At 46.4% G+C, this 14,239-nt stretch overlaps 1 protein-coding gene across 2 annotated transcripts in view; it reads left to right on the forward strand.

Annotated features, from left to right (window-relative positions):
• The window catches only part of LOC139998394 (transcription factor hamlet), a 63,671-nt gene that overhangs the window by 357 nt on the left and 49,075 nt on the right, over positions 1-14,239 (forward strand). The window contains exon 1 of one of the 2 annotated variants that reach the window (XM_072022867.1): positions 6,839-7,301. The exons of the other annotated variant lie outside the window; for it this stretch is intronic. Within the exon in view, the coding sequence (XP_071878968.1) occupies positions 7,265-7,301 (37 nt within the window). The 5' untranslated portion in view covers positions 6,839-7,264. Of the gene's footprint in view, positions 1-6,838; positions 7,302-14,239 lie in introns of those variants that run through there. 2 annotated transcript variants of the gene reach the window in all.

Raw genomic sequence — 14,239 nt, forward strand, 5'->3', positions numbered from 1 at the left:
CGGTCGTTAAAATAAATCTTTGGTTGGCCACGGCTAGATAGAACACGTCGTGTGTCTGGTATGTGATACGATAAAAATAATGTCCGGGCAATAAATACATAATTCTCGTTGCCATCCAGCCACGTAATAATATAATAACGAAATATATTGTCTTGACCTGAAACGTAGAAGTCACGCCATGTTTCTCTGTCCACCTTATTGAACGCGCATAATTTGTGCGGCGAAATAACTGAAAACGTTGTACCATAATGCCATGCGGGAGCTGAAAGGGAAGGTAGTTAGGTCGAGCGATTTGTCGTCAAGTGACGAAGCTCGTGAATACCTGACATACTTATCGCTCGAAATTTTCGTTTGGGACAATGTCGAAAATACCGAGATTTTCGGCGCTGATATCGAGATACGAATTCTGAATCCAGAGGGAGATTCCGATTCAACGCGAAATACGTTTTGCTTTACATCGATAAGCTATCGCTTCCATCACCCTTGTTTAGTCGGAATAGTAAGCCGAGCACAGACTTATTAATACGCGGCAGTAAAGGTCACTCTGTGTATCTCGTTAATCATTCGGATTTAATTTAGAATGGCTAGTCGAGGTTTTAGGCCTCGCGTAATTATCGTGGAAATTTATAAATTAGTCCTAGGTTTAACGATTTCAGGATTTCTTAACGAGACCACTTTCATGTCTTCGTAACGAATATAAATAAGAAGTTGCAGACGTCGCTTTTGTTAGATCAGCGTCGAATACGATGCAATTATGCGAGTAAGACACTGCTATTGGCGGTGCGCTCGTTTTCGCGATTTTCCAGCGTTCAAGGATCCGGGATAACGAGTTAATTTAAATACGAAACATCAAAAGCTTTTAATCTTTTGCGCGGCTTAGTCAGCCAGGCAACCTACTTTTTTTACCGCTGATACACGCCACCCTCATTCATATACATTGTAACGCGAATATCCACCGCGTATATCTGCGCGATTATTGAACAATCAGATACGTTAACGACAGAAAGAAAATGGTACTTAATCGGAAAGAAGGGAGGAGGCAATCACCGAACGATTCGTCGTGGTATTTTCGCTCCTTATTCTCGTTCGAAAATGCATCGCGCGTTTCTAGTTGGCGTATCTTCTGTTTCGTGCCAGTTATTCAGTATGACTTTCTTTTCTCATCGCGATCGCTCGAAAATCTTGTACCGATATCACTTTAATGCGCAAAAGATTTCTTATAATACGGTGCCGCGAAAAATACGGGCGTGCGCTTCATCGAGTGGACACATGTTTTGTGAAGGAATTGCGTAAACTCGAGTTAAGCGTGCAAGGCGATCGAGAACATTTATGATATTTTTTTGCGGTCTTGGAAGGCGATACAGGGTCTCTCGTACAGGTCGGTTCGCATGTCTCGACGAGGCGGTCTCCGTGGTCACATCAGTCTCCGAGCATGCGAGGGCCCTCGAGCTAAATCCCCGTAATATACACACAGGGGCACTGTCGAGGTACTATCGCGGCATTATACAGACATACCTATATCCCAGCCCGATGACTGCTGATATGACATGCGACCGTCTTAGATATAGGCTGCACGACATGCTTCGCTCTCTTTCTCCCTCCATCACAATTTCCTTCCACTCTCTTTGTAACCCTTCTCCTCGTTTCTCACCCTCTTGTAATTCGCCATCAGCTTTGGAAAACGCTTCGCTCGAACGACGCGTAATCAGCTTACTCAGTCACGATCTTTTTGAAATGCGAACTCGATGGTTGGTACTTTTCGAACAAGATTTGCCATCGAGTAATTGCCTTAACTATCCGACGAATACAAGTAGGAGAATCCATAATGCAACGCTGTTCGATACGTTGAAATAAGTACGTGACGATGTAAAAAATAACGAGCCGTTCGTCTTTGAAAATAAAGTGGAAGGCGCCTCTTTGCTTCCTCAGCAATTATTGCTGGTACTTTACTGCAGGTAAATGCGATTCGATTCGTCTTGCTCGGTGTGCTATCCAGTCGGAGATCTGCATAGCTGTGCGTCACGCACTCGAATAAAAAAAGTTATGTACTCATGGTACTCGGAGTCCAATGTTAATGGATGTTAAGAGTAAAAGCTCATTCTTCTTATTCACAGATACTTTTAAGATAATCGCGTATACACGCATGAGAAACATTATTTCATAATCTGCGCCGCATTACGGCTGAACTAATAATATATTGCAAAATTACAACTTTCAAATCGATGCGGCAGATCTCGCTGCTTTGAAATGTTGGCGTAATTGAAAAACATGAGTCGCGAGCTCCGGCATGATACTTTGGCAGCGTGGCTGGGGAAAAAACGGCCAGTGAAAATTCGCGATGAATATGGAGAGTCGCGCGATAAAACTTTTAAGCGCATGAACGATGTACAAGCATTTGGAAGTTCTACGCTTCCGCGAAGTCGTACGAGAGCGGAAAACAGGCGGATGTAAAAGCCGCTGTAAACCACCTCTTCTGCAATCTTCGTCAGGTAATGTCTCAAACGGTATCGATTAGCGGTGAAAGAAAATGGACTCGTTTAGAAATCGCCATTCACAAATCGTACGATGCTCGTTATCCTCGTTCAAAATCTTATTTTCGACGGATTAACGATGTATGATCTTTGATTTCCTTGGTATCGAGCAAACCCTTCCAAATTGCCTCCTGAATATAAATAGAATATTTCATCTTTACGGTTGTAATTGTCAAATAGGAAGGAAATGTCTTGCCCCGTTAGAACGAAGGAAAACCAGCGGGCTGTTAATTACGCTCGCAAAGATGAATCTGGAAGAGACGGTAGGGGGTGAAGCCGGGTGGTCGCGCGCAAGAAGTCGAGTCCACAAGCCGAAGAGTAACCGAACGTTCGTTCCTTTTGGATCGATAAGGGTGGTAGGGCGGATTGGCCTTTTAGCTAAGGGTCGAGAAGGAAGGCGAGTGGTTTTTATAGCCAGCAAAAGGACAGGGAGGGTCCTGGAATCCTCGGGTGCCTTACTCGACCAGAGTATCCCTAATATACGTCATCCGTTAGCGGTACTTTCCTACATCCCTTCCTCTAGCGACCTCTCCTTTTGGTCAGAAGTGGCCAAATCTACTTCCTCCTTCTCTTTATAGATTTCGAGATCTCGAGTAGCCTCGTACAACTACCCTAGAGATTGATCCTCACCCTCCGGATTCCTTTCCCTCCTACATCGAATGATATACATTTCTGCCCGCTCATTTTCGATTGCATCCGATCGTAGGTCGTACGTTGTAAGAATTAAATATGTTTTTCAAATCTATATCCAATCTGGTTACATACTCCATGGATTTTCCCCGAAAAGCTTCGATCGTTAGGCGGAATCGCTTGGAAATCATTGTGGCGAAAGTTACGCGCGCGAAACGTTAGAAAGAGAGCAGTCGTTTCTCGTACGTTCGTTCGTTCAGAAATCTTACCTCGAAGAAGTCGGTCGAAAGAATTGCTGCACTTGTACAATACGTTGTATCGGTGCGACAGTCGAGGTTATCGTTGACTCCTACGCCACTGACAGGCACGTATTCAATTTGTGCGGAAAACGTGTGCACGTTTACCTCGCGTAGATACGTACGACGCGTATATGCCTTCGTTCCACCCTCTTTCTCTCTCCTTGGTTGACCCTCGCCAACTAAAGCGGCCAACACCTGCCTCGCGTTAGCAAGCGTAACATAACGTAACGCAGCGAGCGTGCACACGCGCGTGCATCCGAGTAAGAAATACTATATCCATTTAAAACATGGATGCCTTGCGAAGTTACACATATCCTTCGGCCGCACTCGGTCTCCTCCGGGTGCTCCTTTTTCTCCTTCTCGCTGAGGGACTGGTTGCGTTTTTATGCGTATACAACCGCGGGTGGAGCACGTGCAGCGGGAAACAAAGAAAGTCTGGCGAAAGAGGAAGGCGTTATTGGAGGAGGAAAGCCAGAGAGATGAGGCGGCTGCCGGCGAGAAACGTACGGAGAAGGTGACTCGGAGAACGAGCGGAGAAAAAATAGAATGGAGAACGAAAAGGAGCGTGGGGGGCCGGATGAAAGTGTGCTGCGAAACAGTCCCAGTCGTTGTGCAAGACGAGGCAGCGTCTAAGAAAATGGAACGGAGGTGAAAATAAAGGGTACAGATCGTCGTGCGAAAAGAAAAAGAATTTACATGAGCTAGCATATACCGACGAACGAGTTGACTTTGCCAGGAACGTTCAGTCAGTGTTAAACTGGAACAACTGTTTCATACCAATTCGACTGATCTATATTATTCGCAGTTCTCGTAAAAGAAATAAGAATGCATGAAAATTAGACGACGATGATATGTGTTTGAAACGTGCTTTTGAATATTCGTTTTCGACAAAAAGAACGAAGCAATCTTTTATGATTTCCCGCGATGAAAATAAACGTTGAACTATATTGGCGCGCGGCTCGTACAACGATACGTCGTGATATTTCTGCACTCCGCACACGTCGTAGCGTTCCTAGCGAGTCGAAACCCAGAATCTCCGGTCAGACCGTCACCAATAAGCAGATTGCGCGAGCTGCACGTAGTTCTCATTAAAATAATGTCTACTTACTCTACTCTATACGTAATTGCATTACGAACGAAGTAGTCTGTGAAACTGTTTCGCTTAAAAATGTTCGCTTTAAAATTTTGTAAATCGCTACCTAGCCGAATGTCCTGTCATTTCAGTAGCTTGTCACTCGTTTACGATAAGATGTTCAGCTTTTGTTGGAAAACAATTTTCCTGGCCTGATTAGCAGCTACTCGAGAGAAAGAGAGAAACGATCATGGGGGAAAAAATCAGCATTTTCGCAAACGAGAGTTTATAAAGGCCGCGATGTAAAGTAAAAAATTCTCGAATCGCGCTTTCAACCGAGCCAAATTCTCGTTGGTTTTTCTTTCTTCGCGCGTGCCGTGTTTCCACGTTCCACGCGTACCGATGGAAACACACGCTGAAAAAGAAGGGAGAAGAGGTGCCGATCCAGGTTTCGAAAGGGCGAAGAAGCAGGGCGGAGCTGCGCTCGGAAGGGTGCGCGGGCGCGTTTCACGCCGAACCACCATCCGTGGGGTCGGAGGTCGTGTTCAGGTGCGACGAAGACGGAGAAGAGGGGCGCCTAGTCGAGCGAACGTACCCAGAAATGCAAAGTCGAAGTGTCGGTGTGAACCGAGTTGCCAGCCAGCGAGCCTCCAAGTCGACGCACTCGCGGCACTTCCATTCGCATTTCCTTCGTCGATTTTCATTTTCTTGGTGACGCGTCGCGCACCACGCGTGCTTCTCCTCTTCGTCGCGTCGTTCATCGCGCGACGGCCGCCGCTACGCGATTCGCGCCGATCGAAAGATTCGTGAAGGCTGCGGGCAATCGATCGAACGGACTGATCGATCGATTCTCGCGGATACCAAGCGGCGCGACGGTTCGTGAAACAAGTGCTACGTACCCGTCATGGAAAGTGTCCTTCTCTCTCGTTGATCGCGCTATCGATCCGGCGCCATTCGTCGCCACGTGTTTTCGGCAACGTGCTTCCGACGATTCCTCCTACTCTTTTAACACGCGTTGCTACCGTCGGAGAAATCTGGACGACGAGATCGAATTTCGACCACCACGATATCGTTACGTAATGCTCTATGTGAAAGTTGAACTTGAGCGTGGACCGAGACATAACCAAATTATCAGACAAGAGTGTTTATAATCAGTGCACACGTTAGATACTTCGTATCGAACGGCTACAGACTACACGTCAGCAGCAAGAGGCGATAAGCTTCCAGCCGGACAAAGTTGCGATTCGGTGATCTGTATCGTCAGCAAAAGAGACTGCACGCGGTGAACACCTGTTCCTTACCAAGTCACCGTCATTATTGCAAACGATACATCGAGTTTCGAATTTTTCACTCGGCGAAAGACCAAACGCAGCATCCGACAAGCTCATCAACCAGCACCGAACAGAGTGGCGAGATGTTTAAAATGTTGCACAAGACGCAACCTCGAGCATATCAAAGAAATAATATAATCGTATATTTCTATTTCGAACCTGCCGTAAACATCGATAACGTTAATCAAATACAAACATTACGGACACGTGTTTCGCATCCGGAAGTCTGCATGGGAGGTCCAGCGTTGCGTCCGTCCAAAACATCAATCTGCCACTAAGGAACCATTATATCGCTATGTCTACCGACAACAGTTTCGCCTACCAGGAATCCTTCAGGATGGATCTAGGCAGGGAAACTAGAACGAAGAGTTTCATCTTTGTTCGTTCATACGCTAAGCTACAGTAGCTTCGGCTAGACGGAGGTTTCGATAGGAGAGGAGCCCGGGAGCGAAGAAACGAGAGGTTGCGCTCTCGTAGGAAGAGAGGAACGTGGTGGAGAGACAGCGGCTGATCATTGGTGGACAGCAGAGCCGGATTGCTTAGGTAGTGGGGAAGCGAGCAGGTCGACTCCGCAGGTGGGGAAGGCCAGGAGGCAGAAAGTGGAAAAGGCAGAGGTGGAGGCGAAGTAATCGTAGTAGTAGTGGCCCGTAGTAGTAGAGTAACACGAAGCAACACGGTCAGGAGAAAGAGGAGAGAGAAAGGGGTGGAAGAAGCGGTGGTGTAACGGCAGAGGTAGCGGCGGAGCGAAAACCGTGGCACCGAGGGAGAGACGGCAAGAGCAGGGAAAGAGCGAAAGGGTGAGAGGAACACAGGGAGAAAGAGTAAGAGAGAGAGAGAGAGAGAGAGAGAGAGTGAGCGGGGGAGGCGGAGGAAGAGAGAAAAAGAGATTGGAGGGAGTGTGGAAGGAGAGGGGGAGGAGAGGCACAGTCGCGAGGGTGGAGGACAAGGTGGTGGAGAAGGAGGAGACGCAGAGGACAGGAGAAGCCTCCACTGTCGGAGGACAGATCTAACGCACGTCAGGATCCCAGTCGGACGGACTGACGCTGCCGTCGGATCACCGAGGAACCGGGGGACCCGGTGTACCGGAACCCGCGTGACGGAATGGACTCTCTTTGTGCACCCTTCGCAGTGTCCGGTTCGAACCACCACCGACAATTCTATCGTACTATCATCGATCTGAGTGAACCGGGAGAGAAAGAAAAGGGAGAGGCTTGTGGTATAGACAACGTTTTGATCGGTTTAATCGAACGAACTGTTTCTACGAACGGGGAAGGAGGTTGTTGGATAGAGTGAAATAATTGACAGGATAAACGATCGTGCATAAACTCGCATGGCTCGGAGGACTGTCAGCGTTCTTACAATTAGTGTTTTGTTTTTGAATCCATCATCCGCCGTGCAGCGATGAGATCCAAGCCGGTGGCTAGAAGATTGCCACAGGGTAAGTAATCTGTCAGCGTGCTTCTCGTCTTCTCGGAGGGTTAACGTTCGATGGTAAATGTCGTTTGAAAGTGCACTCCGATATAAAGTTGTCATTTTAATGATGGAACGATGTTCGAAATTCTATCGGAATACCACGCACGTGGTAGGGTAAATAAAAAAATTTCGGAGCTTCGGGGCCTGTAGTAATTGTTATTAAGTAATTGTCATCAACTCCACATGTGTTCTATAATTTGAAAGGTATTCTTTATTTTTGAGATTGGATATTGTACGTTCGTAAAAATAATAGAGAGGGAAGAATTTATTTTGTTTTAGTTCTGAAAATTGCTATGTTTAAAACGGCAGACGTTATTAGATTTTTTCGCGGAACTTACTCGACGAGACTATAAAACTATACCGCGGTAAGAACCTATATAACACTGATTCTCAGAACTATCGTATCAAAACGAACTTGTATGTTCGCAGCTCGCGATTTCGTAATGTTAACATCAGTACGTATTATTATCAGTATTTTTATTTTTACTAAATGGATCGCGTGGTCAATAGAAAATGTTAAACAGCAAGATATACATCTCCAATTTTTGTTTCGTTGCCTATAATTTGGATCTGTTTGAGCCTACGCTTCAACCCTGCACATTTTTCTAAATGGTAACCGTGAGAAGATACGAACTCGAAATCGTACCAGTGGATTTTTTCAAATTTTAAAATGCAATTTTCAAAACGAACGATAAAACAATACTTCGACGCTCTTCCTTACTACTTGTAAACATTGGACAAACAATGAATGTACTATAGTTTTGATAAAAATATAACGTTAACGTGTCATTGTTCACAATGGTATCGTTCGTGTCGTTAAAACGACACGGGAAAGAGCAGTAGGCGGTCCTCGCGCTGGCGCACTCACAACGTCGATATCATTTCTTCTTTTCCTGTATTGTCTAGTCACTTTGCTCGTCCTCCGCCTCCACCTCCTTGATATCTGCTTTCAAAAGTCCCGCCCATTCTTGCCTGTCACCATGTTCGCCAATCTCTCCATAGTTTGTGAAAATCACGCGAAAAATTGCTAGGGCTTTTCAGTCTCAATTTTTTCATGAAAATTACTCAAACCCAGAACGGTACTCTAAATTGTAACTCGTTGAAAAAAAGTCAACAAGTTCGATGAGTTTCTGTGAAACATGGTCATTGAGTGTGTTCACGCACGTATTTTTGTTAACCAAGGGTCAACATTTTGAATAGTTTCGAACGGTCAAAGAACATTTGTCCCATAAGAATGCGGATCGATCTTTCTTTGTTCGACGGTTAACAATGCAGCATCGCTTCGTGTACAAAAGATTCGGCCGTACAGCGAGCCAATGTTAATTTATTGTTGTATCTTGAATGGCGGCGCGCGGCTAAATTTTTATCGGAGCCCGTGGATGGGACGATAGGTAAATTGATGAAAGACGGTTACGCGATCACTCGGTCTCCCTTCCCTTCCCTCTCGGTATCCCTGCGCGATATTTTGACATTGATAGCTCGTTTTAGGGAACAAAGAGTGTAGGTATTTGTGTCTAAAGTCCCTTACGTTGTTCCATATGTTACTTCGTAAAATCATAGCCGAAAGATTATTCAATTTCGTCGATGAGAAGCTTCGCGCAAGATTCATATTTCATAATAAAAACCGTATCAACTCGAGGAATCCAGCAACGTCGTTGTCGAGAAGTAAGAATTGCCGCTTTGCTTCTGCGGAATGGCTGGAATGGGTGAACGTTTTGTACGGGGGATGATTTATATCGTGTTCGCGATTTATAATAAAGCTCCTGCTTCCCACGGTCTGCCACGCTCCGACGACGGTAGGCAGTTTCAAGGGATCTAGTAATCTGTAAGACAAAATCCGTTAACGCTTGACTCACGAGTCGATGAAACAATAGACCATCCATCCACGAGCTTACCCTCTGTTTCGCCGAGAACGGACTCGGACGAGATACGAAGGGAAAGAGGTGGAAAAAGGAAGGACTCAGTGGCGTACCAGGACAATTGACTTCACACCGCGTACTTCTGCTATAACGAACTATACGAAATGCATCTTCTCGTCTACGGTTGCTCGTAAGAATTGCCAACGACGGCGGAAGTTCGGAGTTTACGTCGAAAGGAAAAGATTTCCCGTTAGTCGTTCGATATCCGATCGCGATGGGCTGTGGCTTTCTCCGATTCAACAGTCGTCGAAGCAGAGTTTCTTCTGAAATGCATTGTGCTCGAAAACAGACAGGGAATTTTTGAAATTGATAGGAAGCAGAAAGAGAAGAGGGCCATTTCGGGCAAACCGCAGGAATAATCGCGGAATCCACCTACCACCCGTTTCAAAGGCGCATCATCCCATTGAGGGTTGAGTCTAGCCGCGGCACCGGAAGTCGTATCCGAGAGGAGACAAAGCCAACGAAACATACGCACAGAGTGCCGTGGAACGAGGTAGGCAGCGTGGGGGAGAGGTTCTGTTTCATCGGTGCTTTTGTCTCGCATCCTGAGAGAGCACGATTGAATAAAAAGCCTGAATAGATCGGATGATCCTAAGGTAGGTCAGTCCATTCTCGTCTTGCGGGAGACTCCTGCTACCTCCGATCCCACCTCTTCTTCTTCTTCTTCTTCTTGTACCTCGTACAGTGTGCTTCCAACCCCGGACAGTCCCAATTAAAAACGTCTTCCTTCTCGATTCGCTCGACCTACGTGGAGAATAATAAGGTCGCTCGCTATATCTCGGTACGCTGACGAAAATTTCCTGTCGTTTCTGTTATCGTTCAGCTGCTCCGTCAAGAACGGGAAAGTCTCGCGAGGGATGGATTTAAGGATACTTAAGCATTACGTTTCACCGGTGACACAGTATTCCAATAAATTTCTGTCACGTACCTACGTTTTGCATACAAATACAATATATGCATAATACGTTTGAGAGTCACGCGAACAATTCCAAGCAGTTTGAATTTTTCCTAACGATGCCGGCTTGTCGACTAATGAAATGATCACTTCGTGCGACCGAGGTATCGACCGTTATAAGTTAATTAGTCACGATCGTGCTGCCCAGCGATCGAGCAACGAGCCCTTACGGGACGGTGGAAGGAATCGTCGCGAAAGGATAGACGAAGGGGTAGAAGGGAGTGATAATGAAATCGTAGGATCCTAATCCGTCGTGACGTCATAGGTTCGGAAAAGTACTGCACGGTTATTGGACGACTGGACGTGATCGATTCGAGCTGTATGAATTAAAATACCAACAATACCCTCTCGAATAACTGCACGCGGCCATGCAAATCCGATAACAGAAAGCACGAACAATCGTCTCTGCTCCTTCTTCGGTTTTCCTCTTCACCCTTTTCTTCCAGCCTCTGCTCCCTCCCCCTAACAACGCTCGGCAATAATTCCGCAAGTCTTCCTTGACTCTTTTCTTTCCGGCTCTCGCCTTCGCCAATTAACGATAAGGCCGCTGTTTGTCATTTGTTTGCCGTTTCCGGTGGAATGCAAACAGGCCGGGGTGAAACAAACACGGCCAATCAGCCGCGACGGACAAACGCATCGAAAGCGACTAGATCCCTCTGCATCGAGCCACGTTTCCACTACCGATAATACCGATAATTGGTCGTTCAAGGTAGAATTGTTTCCGTACTGAATTTCCTCGTGCCCTACGCTTCGACTAGAACGTTAATCTACGGTATAACGTAGCCATCACGATCCGCGTAAATATTATTGATCGACAAATCTGACAATTTTTCGATCGGGGTTAACCTCGCGACCAACAAAATTCATCCTCCGTGTAGGTGTGTAATTTAGGCTTCAGGGCACCGTATGTTGCCATCCAAAAGCACGATCGAGCGATAAGCGTGCCATTGTTGCCGGAGCTGGCTATTGAACGATTAATCATCTAATTAGGCATCCATCGTGCCGTACCGCCGCTATCAGGATTCCTTTCCACCACAACGATCGTTTTCCTGATAAATATCCGTTTCTTACTCATAATCCCGCGCCAAACTTTTGCCAATCCGCCGTGTTTCACGCGTTCTCGTTACCTCGTTCACCATTGGTCGACGTTCAATGAGTAGAAAAGTCACGAAGAGTGCGCGAATTCTCGATTTGCGAATCGACTGCCGGGCTTCTGCATCGAATCGCGCGGCAGACAGGTACTCGCGCAGCGCCTGAATACGACTGACGTGTCGTACCGGCGAGCTACGCGATTGCCTGAGTACTAGAACGAGCTAAAGTCAACATTTATTCGCTTCGATATTTCGAACCCGCCTGAAAAGGAGCCGTGTCGAATACACTGTTCTTGTTTCTATCCATGCATATGAAAACTTTATTCGAAGGGTTTTATTCGATCTGTTATACTCTTTTACTATTATCTCCATTTTTCCCCCTCCTCCTATTTCTCTGTTAGATTCGCGGAAAGTGACGTAAAGGAAGGTAGAAGATGTTCCACGACTTCACGCGTTAGACAAAATACTTTAGAAGCGTAGGACGTAAGTGTTGACGTATTGTAGCAAAGAAAAGCTAGTACACGACGATGGTACTGAGAGATAACGACGACCGTTCGGTTATTTATACGTCGATGCTTTTTTGTTCGTTTGATGCTCGGTGAGTTACTTGAATATTCTACCAAAGATCGTTACACAATTATTATATAAGAGGCGATAATACCGATGACTGTCATCGGTCGTATTTGCGACGAAGATATTGAAACTAAAAAATCTTCCTTTATTTCGACGGTTCTCGGTATGGCATTCACACGCGTGAAGAGAACCAAGGCGAAACGAGCGTTCGCGGAGGCGTACGTACGCGAAGCCAGAAAGAGTAGAATACCGTAACGGATGAGCACGCGTGTTCGTGCATGAACTTTCATACATTAAGAGCTATCCTCGTCGTTCTTGTCTTCTGCCGTAACGAACGTTCGCTCTTCTCGGTTTCGCACGATTTTTTTAACTCTTCGCTGTCACGGCGAATAACGTTGATTTTATCCAATGTTCGCGTAAAGATCGAATGCATTTTGTGCGTGGAAAGAAAAGTTTTTAGTTGGCCGGCGGCATTTATAACTTTGAAATGCATGCACCAACCGGGGACATGCAACGCGAGAATCACGAAGATAAATCGATAGGACATTAATTAATGTCGAGGACACTTGGCCGAGATGATATGAACGTACATTCAGAAGCGAGTTCACGATTGCTGGAAGGGTGAACTCGGGCCACTTTCTCGAAGTGTTCGCGTGTCTAGCATTGTTTTACGAGACTCATTTCCCGCAACGTCATTCCACTACCACCAGCGCTTTACTCCCGTCAACGTTACCATCACTTTTCGCTGGTCAGTTCACAATCTCGGCTTCCATTGAACTGGGCCAGAATTCTAGGATTATAATCGATCTGACGCCTCCTATGACTCGTAGAAAAATTAGTAACCGATAGCATAAATTGTCGCGCTGATTCGTCTCATCACTGATCGCGTAAGATTCGAGGGTGAATATTCTTATGGAAGTCGTGGTGGAGATAAATGGCAAAATATAGATACGCGGTAGGTAAAAATGCATTAACAGTTCTCTCGATATAAAATGTAAAACATGGGAGTATAATTCGCGGGTACCACGAATGTGGTGTAATTTAGACGTAACATTCTTTTCGCTCGCAGATAACTTTAACAACGTGGGCCCTAGTCTTCCATCAGATAACAGTCTAATGAATCTAGTATTAAAGGGAATCGAATTCTCGATAACGTCAAGCGCCTCCCCCTGTTCCGTAACATAATAACTTCCATTCTCATTTCCTTGGTGTCCAGCGTAAGCGTAAGATTTTCCTGATGACAATCGGCTTTCGACCATGTACTCGGCTCTCGTGCAACGCAAAAGTGTCCCTACCGAGGAGAGTACACCGGTCACACGAAGAACCTGCTCGGTGTTAGTTGGACTGAGAAGTAGGTAGTCGATGTAGGAATGACACGACCGGTTATCTCAGTGGCCACGCGATATTGTCATCAGGGGTAGGAGGGGATAAAAGTAGTTAGCGAGAAGGAAGGAGAAAGGGGTGAAAGAAGGAGCAAGATGAAAGAAGGGGAGTGAAAGGTAGTGGCGGAAAAAATGAAGGAGGAAGGACAGGGAGAGGGAGAGAGGACGCGATAAGATCATCTTACCACCCCCTGGCATAAGTCGACAGTGGCCTTTCCCTGCCCTGACCAACCCCCTCCGTGACTCGACGGAGACCATTTCAACGATAGCACACACAACCTTACTCGGGCACCGCGTTATCTCGCACGCGAATTAGCTCTACAGATTTCCTTTTTTTCCTTCTCTCTCCTTCTATACCCTTTTCCTTCCTTCCCTTCTCGGTTCTTCTATCTTTCTTCCACCCGATACTCCCCTCGTTACCTTCCTTTTCCATCTGCTTTCCGTGTTCTACGCCTCCGTCTTCGTCTCCCTCGCGCTGCCACTTCTAGTCGGCGACGTTGCGACAACGTCGAAGGAGGAAAACCTCTTACACACGACACACGACACATCGCGCACGACCACCACCCCCTACCCTCCAGCACGTCTATCGCATTAGCGCGCTGCCACGTTGTTGCTGCACCACGTTGTACCGCATCGGCTACGAAATGCATGACGTGTGCGTAGGTATGTGAATTTTCATTGGAGCAGGACCGACGCATAATTTTGCATAAACCAGCTTGGATCGTAATGACTGCGAGGCAGGCGATTAAATTACCGCTCGCTCGCGGTTAAAGAGAAACGCTTATCCCCGGTTGTCCTTGTCGAGCCAGGAACACCTCGTGCCCCGATCGCTCTTATTCCACCTGGAAAAAGAAGTGGTCGCCCGGTCGATCGTAGATCTTGTTTAGACAGCTTCGAAAGATTTATCGATAACCACACGATTTTACGATCATTCCCTGGTCACAGCCAGTACAATAGTTGTGGCTGTATCCCGCTGTTTGTGT

The sequence above is a fragment of the Bombus fervidus genome, chromosome 3, assembly GCF_041682495.2.
Source record: "Bombus fervidus isolate BK054 chromosome 3, iyBomFerv1, whole genome shotgun sequence".
Classification (NCBI taxonomy): Eukaryota; Metazoa; Arthropoda; class Insecta; order Hymenoptera; family Apidae; genus Bombus; species Bombus fervidus.